This window comes from Neophocaena asiaeorientalis, unplaced genomic scaffold (assembly GCF_003031525.2).
Source record: "Neophocaena asiaeorientalis asiaeorientalis breed wild unplaced genomic scaffold, Neophocaena_asiaeorientalis_V1.1 scaffold599, whole genome shotgun sequence".
NCBI classification, from domain to species: domain Eukaryota; kingdom Metazoa; phylum Chordata; class Mammalia; order Artiodactyla; family Phocoenidae; genus Neophocaena; species Neophocaena asiaeorientalis.
In genome coordinates this window covers 406,364-415,879 of record NW_020173499.1, presented here as the reverse complement: position 1 = coordinate 415,879, position 9,516 = coordinate 406,364, and the positions used below count along the sequence as shown (strand labels likewise).

The following is a 9,516-nucleotide window of genomic DNA, read 5'->3' as shown; positions in this document are numbered from 1 at the left end:
AGGAGAGTTTCCCAGATGCCACCCATACTTGGAAGAAGCCAGGTTGAAATACTAATCAAGTCAAACTTTCTTGATATTACTCTATCTTTCCCCAGGAGGGCTGCACTGAAACAAATTCGGACACCTGTGGCCTCCTCCTTCTATGCAGAGCAAAAAGCCAGCAGCAACCCCAAGCTGATAAGACTAACCTAAAGAGCAAATTATGGTGTAATTTCCTATGCTGATACTTTGTAGTCAATTTTTAAAAAAAGGTTTCATTTTCCTACTGGTCTGATTTCACAGGAACATTTTACCTGTTTTTGTGAGGCATTTTTTCTCCTGGAAGAGAGGCGCTGATTGGTCCCACATGACTGACAACCTGGTGTAATGAAAATTTCCAATGTAAACTTATTTTCCCTCAGTTTCAGCAATTTTAAATCTATATATAGAGATATCTTTGTCAGAACTGCATTGTTAGCTTCTCCCGGTAAACTGATTGTCTCACATTGTCAGTGCAAACAGAGATCTATTAATGGGTCTCACCTCCCAACTGATCCCAATGCTAGTCTGCTTACTGGCATGTACCAGCAACTTCATCCATGGACACAAGTGTGATATTACCTTACAAGAGATCATCAAAACGCTGAACATCCTCACAGCAAGAAAGGTAAGCTATCTGGTACCATCTCTCCAGATGTTCTGGTGATGCTGTGCATATTTCTTAGACTGTGAAAAGAACATAACAGCTTCGAGAGAGTTGGTAGTTGGTGGTTGGTGATAGGATGGGGAGCAGTGTAGAGACTTTTCTCCTGGCACTTTTTTCACCTGAGGGACCACAGGAAGTTTTCTCAGTTTGAGGGAGTCAGAGCTGCTCAGCAAGGCTTACCCTGTGCAGTTGGAGGTAACTCTGTCTCTTGCTCTCTCGTTCCTGCCTGGGCCAAGAACTTGTGCATGGAGCTGCCTGTAGAAGACGTCTTTGCCACCACAAAGGTAAGAGCTGTCCCGGGTCTGCTTTGGCAGATGGGTGACTTGGTGAGGAGAGCCATCCACAAGTGTTCGAACGAGAAATTTTTTTTAACATAAAGGGAACAGGCCCAAATTAACTATAATGGGTGAAACGTTTTCAAAGACTGAGAATTCTGACCTTTACTCTCAAATACATTTTGGTGTTTCTGGTTTCACTTGATTTAGAAGATGTTTAATAGAAAGCTTGGGTTTTGTAGTCATAATTCAGATCCCAGTCCAGGAAAAGCTCGTTAGGATTTTACCCAACCCAGGTCGAGTACCTGGAATATAGGAGGCACTCAATAAATGCTGTTGAAGGAGAGAATTTTTCTGGCCCATATATTTCTGAAAAGCCAAATACTCTCACAAAAACAGATATTGAGATTACATGTTGAGAGAGCTTTCATTTTGTCTAAGAGACTTCCTATGGCAACAGAAAAGGTATCGCCAGAGCCCCTCCTCTTCCGCAGCCTGGTCACCTAACAGCCCACCGGCTCCGGGCATGGCTGTCCAGAGACCCTCATCTTGCTCTGTCCTGCCAACTCCCCTCTGGCCTGTCCAGAACCATCCTGCTGGACAGGGGCCGACATATCCCTGCCTCCAGCTGCTCCTACCAGAGCATCTCACCTTTCCTCCTCCTGCTGCATCTCACCCCCACACCCCCGATCTGCAGTGGGAGGAGATAGATTTGACAGCTGATAGTGCATTTTTCTCTGACAAACACATGACTACAGCCATATCAATAGCTTTCTGCACATCAGTTCCTGTTTTCATGGAAACACACGACTGAGAATGAAAAACCCAAAGCTTCAATTTACCAGTGGTCTCCTAACCACCTGCTTTCCACATGTACTAGACTTGGCCAGGAGTGAAGCCCTATGGGTTGGGTAGGGCCACACCCCAGCACCCAGGCCACAGGGCAGGCCTGTCCTGCTCGTGAGCAAAGCTGGTCTTCGGGCCTTTATCTGGACTATCTCACTTCATTAAAGATTATTCCAGGAGTCTGATATACAATGATATATAATACTGTAATGTAATTATATAATAGTATATAATATAAACGTATAATACATAATATTATATAATACATATTATATAATTTTATCCTTCAGAATCTCATCCCATATCAGACTGTATCTGTCCATCAGCAGGTTGGAAGGACTTGGAGATTTTATATATATATATAAATTTATATATTATGTATATATATAATGTATTAATACTTTATATATCTCATATATTAATATTGTATATATATAGAAATAAAATAGCCAAGAGTCCACTGAGCTGTGCTCTGGGCTCTCCAGAGGTTGGCTGCACTGCTGGGAGGGTGCTGACAAAGCCAAGGGCAGGGCCCCAGCAGAAGTGCCGAGGGTTTGGAAGTGAGACAGTCTGTGGCTTTAGCCCCAGTTCTGCCATTAACTAACTATGTGGCCTTTGGTAAGTCTCCACACCTTTTTGTGCCTCAGTTTCTACATGTGAAGATTTGAAAGCAATTTTGAAAGTTGGCTGGAATCCAACTCTTGAGTTAGTGGAAAATGTTATTGTATGATATAACTCTTGATTAAAGGTAAAAACTGGTTGTAGAGAAGCAACCATTCTAAGAAAGAGGCCAGCGTTAGGAAATGATCAAACCCTCCATGGCTGCGAGCCCAGTGCGACCCCACTCTGGGCTGCTCTAGAAGACCCAGCCAGCCCTCACCCCCGCCAAGGTACAGGCCAGTCCCTGCTGCCTTCCTTCACTCTTACCTATCTCATACCTTTTCCCGAACTGCTTCTATTCCTCCTGGATTAACAAGCTCATTTTTCCATTCTTCTCTTTTCCTCAAAGACTCAGCACTGCTTACTTATCTATTAAGATACTTCAGAACAAAGAAAGGTTGTTATTTTCAAAACCCACAAAGATGCTATGTGGGAGGAAAAGTTACTTCTTTGTGTTCTCAAGAAGAACATCTTTCCAAAATCCAGCACATTCATTTTAGTGCTTTTGGGGATCAAGAGTTCCATTTTGCCCAAATTGGGTGGCATCCTGCTCTTGGCAAATGCTGGAAGAATGTGCTGATCTAAATCCTGGGTTCCACATGCAATGCCTCCCGAGTGTCTCTGAAGTTAGGTGGTCTGAGGAAGAGAAAGGTGGAAAGCAAGCAAGCTGGCTGGCCTAGGAAGGACTTCTTGGGTGGACCATTAGTTGGAGCTATTTCCTACTACCAAAGGGAGCAAAAGTCCATAATTTTTCAGAGAGCTCTATGCCAACCCTCAAATCTTTTTTTAAAAGTGAAAGTAGAGGATTTTTTTCATACATCACATTCGCTGACTAAATTTGGGAATAAGTGGAGATAATGAATACAATACATATAGGATGGATCTGTATGTCCTTAAATGAAGCTAGTCAAGACCCATTAGAACTCTAGCAGAATCCCTGCACCAAAGTCTCCCAAATGGTGTGCCACCACTTCTGTATTCCTATGAGGGGTGCGCTTCTTTCTGGCAGGAGACCAGGCCTCCCTTTTGAGCCTCTTTCCTGAGCAGTTCTGAACTGCAGGGTCCGCATGGCTCCTCAAAGTGTGCCCTAAGCAAGACACACTCAGGCAGCGAAAGCTGGACAAGCAGTCGAAAAAGTGGGCGGTCAGAGTGTCATCCTGTTGCCGCAATGCCAATGGAACTAAAACATTAAGGTCTTTAACTAAAACTAGTTAAAGACCTTTAGAATTCCTTCTTTTAAAAGTTTTCCATTTGATTCAAACTCTTTTCTATACTTATCCTAATCACCTTTAGAAAGTCTTTTGAAAAATGTCTTTATTTAGTTATTTTAAAAGATTTTTTCATGTGGACCATTTTTAAAGTCTTTATTGAATTTGTTACAATATGGCTTCTGTTTTATGTTTTGGTTCTTTGGCTGCAAGGCATGTGGGATCTTAGCTCCCCGACCACGGATCGAACCCACACCCCCTGCACTGGAAGGCGAAGTCTTAACCACTGGGCCACCAGGGAAGTCCCTGAAAAATATCTTTAGAGGGTGCTTTCCTACCTTAAATGGCTACATACTCAAAACTGAGACAGTATAATTTCTAAGCTCCTAGCCAACGTTTTAGAAAAGGCTCATCAGATTTTGATGGAAAAATAAGCAAAGGATCTCTTCTCTTTTTGGCATTCTTGAACCTCATTGTTCTCTCTCCAGCAACATAGGCGTCTGCCTCCATCTGCATACTCAGCTAGTGTCTGCCTTCTCCTTGGCCTCGCCACCTCTGCTCACCCACAAAGCCCCCCAGAGGTATGGTGATTTATGGGAGGTTTCTTGACTCCCAGAGCCCAGAGATACTGATGCTGCTCTTAAATTTCCAGCCAGAGTATATGCCCTTTGGAAGGACATGTACTTCATTAAGTACATACATGTCCTTTCAAAGGCCCTGCCCATGGGCCATCAAGCTCCACAGCGGAAAGGGGAAGCTTTCGTAGTCTAGGATTCTGGCGCTTCAGTCTGGGTCAAGATCTTCCTGGAAAAACCCTAAAATATGAACTGCACTCCTAGAATTTAGCCTAAAGAAATAAGAGATGCACACAAAGATTTATACAGATGACTTGCTGCCACTTTATTTACAGAAGCAAAAAACTGCAGTGATAGGGGATTGATCAACTATGGCACAAATATGCCCTAGGTTCCTACACAGCTCTCAATCACATGTTCTTAAATATTACTGAATGATTTAAGAAATTGCTAGTGCTATATGTTAAGTGTAAAAAGGTTATAAAAGAGTATCAATAGTTGGTCCCTATTGCAAAAAAAATAGTATTAAAAAAATCTGGAGAGAGAGCAAAATCTTAACAGTAGTTCTCTCTGGCTAATGGGATAATGAGTGAATTCACTTTTGTTGAATGTATATTACTTTTTTTTTTTTTTTTTTGTGGTACACGGGCCTCTCACTGTTGTGGCCTCTCCCGTTGCGGAGCACAGGCTCGAACAGGCTCGAACCCATGTCTCCCTACATCGGCAAGCGGACTCTCAACCACTGCGCCACCAGGGAAGCCCCCTGTATATTACTTTTATAGTAAAAAGTTTGGTAATCAGAAAAAATACGGAAGAACCTAAAAAGCTGCTTGGACAGTGCTTTTCACATAAATCCCCTGGAGATCCTGTTAATGCACATTGTGACTCAGTGGGTCCAGAGGGAGGTCTGAGATTCTGCATTTCTAACAAGTTCCCAGGTGACGCCCACGCTGCTGCTTCATGGGCCACATTTTGAGTGGCAAGGAACAAGAGCAGGTCCTGGCAGAGGCTGGAGACAGGTTTATCTGAGCTGGACTGGGCTCAAGCTAAGGCACCCTCCAGGCTCCGGGCCTTTGTTCTTCAGTGGAGAGAGAGAGGACACACCAGGCCTGACCAGGCCGAGACACATTCCCTCTCCCAGGTTCTCAAAAAGAGCTGGTTCCGCACTTGTACAAGCCCTCTTCTGAGACTCAAAGGTCCCCAGGAAGAGCCATGTGGCCAGACTCACACCAGGGCTGCCAGCATTCCAAGGAGGTTCTGACCCTGCACATTCAAGGCTAGAAGCCCCTAACAGAAACTCTGTCCAAGGCCCAGCACCCTTTCTCAGAAGCTTCCCCTCATCTCCCCAGGCCACACTCCTGGGGCACCTAGCTCTGATCCTGGCACTCACCTCTAGCTGTGTGGGGACATGTCTTATCTCCTCACACTGCTACTTCCCATGGGGAGGGTTAAATGGAGAGTGCTGGCCAAAGTGGCACTGTCCATGTCAAAGGGTGGGCATTCATTTATTCAACAAACATGTGGGATTTCCAGGGAACCTGAATTCAAAAACTATAAATTACAGGAATAAGGCAGAGCAGACTCTGATTACGAGCTGATGTACATACAACTGCATCCACAGAAAGAAGAGCTTGCATGGGATAAAGAAACAGACATGGGTTGTAGACAGATGGCCCCGCATGCAAATCCCCACTCTCCCATTTACTTAGTTGAGTGACTTGATTCAGGTACCCCTTCAGCAAAACCCTCCAAGGGAAAAGAAATTGGGAGGTTTCAGGAAAAGGCTGAAGGCTGCTGCATTTGCAAGTAACTGGAAGAGGTTGTTTACTGTGACGAGCAGCCTCTATTCACATGGCAGGAATACTTGAATACCTGATCCACCGTTGAGCAAATTCACCTTCTCCACTTGTCCTTCTGGAAAGAAGAAATCAGAAGGAAACACCTCTCTCCAATGTTCAAAATCAAGCTAGCAGTGGCTATCTGTGGAATTTCTCTTTCTAGAACACAACTGAGAAGGAAACTTTCTGCAGGGCCGGGACTGTGCTTCGGCATATCTACAGATACCAGAAGTGCTTCAACAAACCCCTGAGTGGACTTCACAGGAACCTCAGCAGCATGGCAAACATGGTAAGCTGCATTATGCCAACAGCTTGCCTTCCAATGGATGGCAGCCTTACTTCTAAGATATTTCTCCTTATGAATAGTAGTACCCTTGGTTAATCAACCCATTCATTCATTCGACAAATATTTGTTGAGGCTCTGTGAGTGTTGCTTACAGGTACTGTTCTAGGCACTGGGGATACAGTTCTTGCTCTTACAGAATGTTGTAATGGGTGAGTGAGAAAAGCAAACAAACATATAATATGATTCCAGTAGTGATAAGTGCCATGAAGAAAAATACAGGAATAAAGAACATACAGAGGCCATGAGGGAGAGGGCTGACTTAGTAGTTGGTGACATCATCTGAGCAGATATTTGAATTAAGTGACAGAGCCGGCCATGTTACAGATTTGGAAGGAACATTCCAGGCAGAGGGAACAGCTGTGCAAAGGCCCTAAGGTAGAAATGAGCTTCATGTGTTCAAAGATTAATAGGAGGGCTGGGATCAGAGTGAGGGAGGAGGATTTTAATAGGAGATCACACAGGGCCTATGGATTCTGCCCCAAGCATGGTGGGAAACTCCCACAGGGTTTTAAGCAAGGCAGAGACCACGATCTGATTTATGTAATTTTTAAAATGATCATTCTGGCTACTGTGCAGTAAATAGACTGAGTAGGGGTAAGCATAGAAGCAAGATGGCCTGTTGAGAGGCTACCACAGTATTCCAGCCTGCAGATGATGGGGGGTGTGACAGGGTGGAAGCGGCAGACATTGTTAGATTTGGGATATTAACGAAAAATAGAGCCAGAAGGACTTGCTGACACATCTATTGTGGGGGTGAGGGAAAGAGTAAAACGTGGCCTCCTGATTCCTAGCCTGGGCCCCTTGGGGAATGGTTGGTGTTGTTATCAGATATGGAAGACTGGGGGTGATCAGGGCTGGAGGCTGAGCTTAAGGTCAGGAGTTGAATTTTATACATAGTAAGTCTGAGGTACCTACTTAATAGTCAAGTGAAGATGTTGATAAGACTGTTGAAAAAGTCTGAAGCTTAAGGGAGATGTCAGAACTTGTGATATTAAGTGAAGAGTTCTTAGAAAGATGTTGTTTAAAGCCACAGGTCTCGACTTCTCTGGTGGCGCAGTGGTTGGGAATCTGCCTGCCAATGCAAGGGACATGGGTTTGAGCCCTCTGGTCTGGGAAGATCCCACATGCCACGGAGCAACTAAGCCTGTGTGCCACAACTACTGAGCCTGCACTCTAGAGCCTGTGAGCCACAACTACTAAAACCCACACGCCTAGAGCCCGCGAGCCACAACCACTAAAACCTACACGTCTAGAGCCCGTGCTCCGCAATGAGAGAAGACATGGCAATGAGAAGCCCGCGCACCGCGAGGAAGAGTAGCCCCTGCTCACCGCAACTAGAGAAAGCCCACGTGTAGCAATGAAGAACCAACATAGCCCCAACGCAGCCAAAAAAAAAAAAAAAAAAAAAAAAAAAAAGCAGGGCCAATAAAAAAAGGCACATAAAGAAAGAACAAAATCCAAGGACTGAGCCCAGAGGCACTCTAACATATAGAGGTCAGGAAGAGGTGGGTCCAGCAAAAGAGACTGAGAAGTAGCCAGTGAAGTAGGAGAAGTCAAAGAATGTGTGACACCCCAGAATGCAAGTGAAGAAACTCTTTTAAGAAGAAGGGAGTGATCAACTGTGTCAAATGTACTAACAGGTCAAGAACGATGAACACTGAGAATGGCCACTGGATTTGTCATGAGGGAGGTTACCGGTGATGCTGATATAAATGGAGATTCGGGAATGAAAGCCTGACTAGAGTGGATTCCATAGAGAATGGGGCTGGGGAGGAGTGAAAAGAAAGGGGCACTGAGTATAAAAACTCCTTCGAGGTGCTTTTCTATAACGTCGCAGAGAAATAGAACAATAGCTGAAGGGCAGGTATGGCATGAAGGAAGTTCTTTTAAGGTGAGGTCTATATGGAGCATGTCAGTATACCAGTGGGAATGATCCAGTAAGAGGGGAGAACTGATGGTAGGAAAGAGGCAGAGCCAAGAGTGGATGTTATCTAATGCCAAGTAGAGGAATTAGAGACATTCATCCCCTCCCTGCTGCCTCATTTACAAGGTAATAAAACAGGGACATGACACTACACTTATTGTCTTTTTTTTTTTTTTTTTTGCGGTACGCGGGCCTCTCACTGCTGTGGCCTCTCCTGTTGTGGAGCACAGGCTCCGGACGTGCAGGCTAAGCGGCCATGGCTCACGGGCCCAGCCGCTCCGCGGCATGTGGGATCTTCCTGGACCGGGGCACGAACCCATGTCCCCTGCATCGGCAGGCGGACTCTCAACCACTGCACCACCAGGGAAGCCCTCATTGTCTCTTTTGAGCCTCTTAATTATCTTAGGAAGTAGGCGCTATTGTTCCCCTTTTACAAAGGAGGAAACTGAAGCTTTTATAAACGAAGTAGTTTGTCCTAAGCAATGCAATTAATAATTTGGTAGAGCTGAGATTCAAACTGAAGCAGTGGCCTGGTGGTAGGTACCAGGAATCCTTTCCACCTGAAGGGCTGCCAAACTATGATGTTTCTGGTTAATGGGCGGGGGGACTGAATCTCTCTCTCAGCAGTCCAGATGGCACAGGCTCAAGATGGCAGCAGGCAGGTCTGAGCCTCCACCTTCATGTTATGTCCCTGAGCAGAACCTAGCTGTGACACACCTCTCCAGGGATGGCCACACCCTGAAGGCAGACAGTTAGTGATGGTACAGTGGCCATTTCTAGGAGTTTAAGTAGCATGCACCAAAAACAGGCAAACCCTGTTGGCCTAGTGGCAGAGTCAAGCCAGACTGGAGGCCCTGGTTTGATCATTGCTCAGGTGGCAAGTGGCAGCATAGGCTTGACCCAGGTAGACAGGCATGAGCAAGACTCAAATACTTAGCAATGAAAACTAATGAAATTTTTCTTTTGTAGACCTGTTCTGTGAATGAAGCCAAGAAGAGTACGTTGAAAGACTTCTTGGAAACGCTAAAGACGATTATGAAGGAGAAATACTCAAAGTGTTGAAGCTGAATATTTTAATTTATGAGTTTTTAATAGACTTATTTTAAAAATATTTATCTATTTATAACTCATCATAAAATAAAGTATATGCAGAATCTGA

General features: G+C 44.7%; 1 protein-coding gene across 1 annotated transcript; it reads left to right on the top strand.

Annotated features, from left to right (window-relative positions):
* The first annotated feature begins 446 nt into the window (after positions 1-446).
* IL4 (interleukin 4) lies at positions 447-9,516 on the top strand. The gene is made up of 4 exons (XM_024747613.1): positions 447-646; positions 922-969; positions 6,251-6,376; positions 9,327-9,516. Exons 1-4 carry the CDS (start codon positions 512-514, stop codon positions 9,417-9,419), a joined length of 402 nt encoding a protein of 133 aa, XP_024603381.1. The 5' UTR covers positions 447-511; the 3' UTR covers positions 9,420-9,516.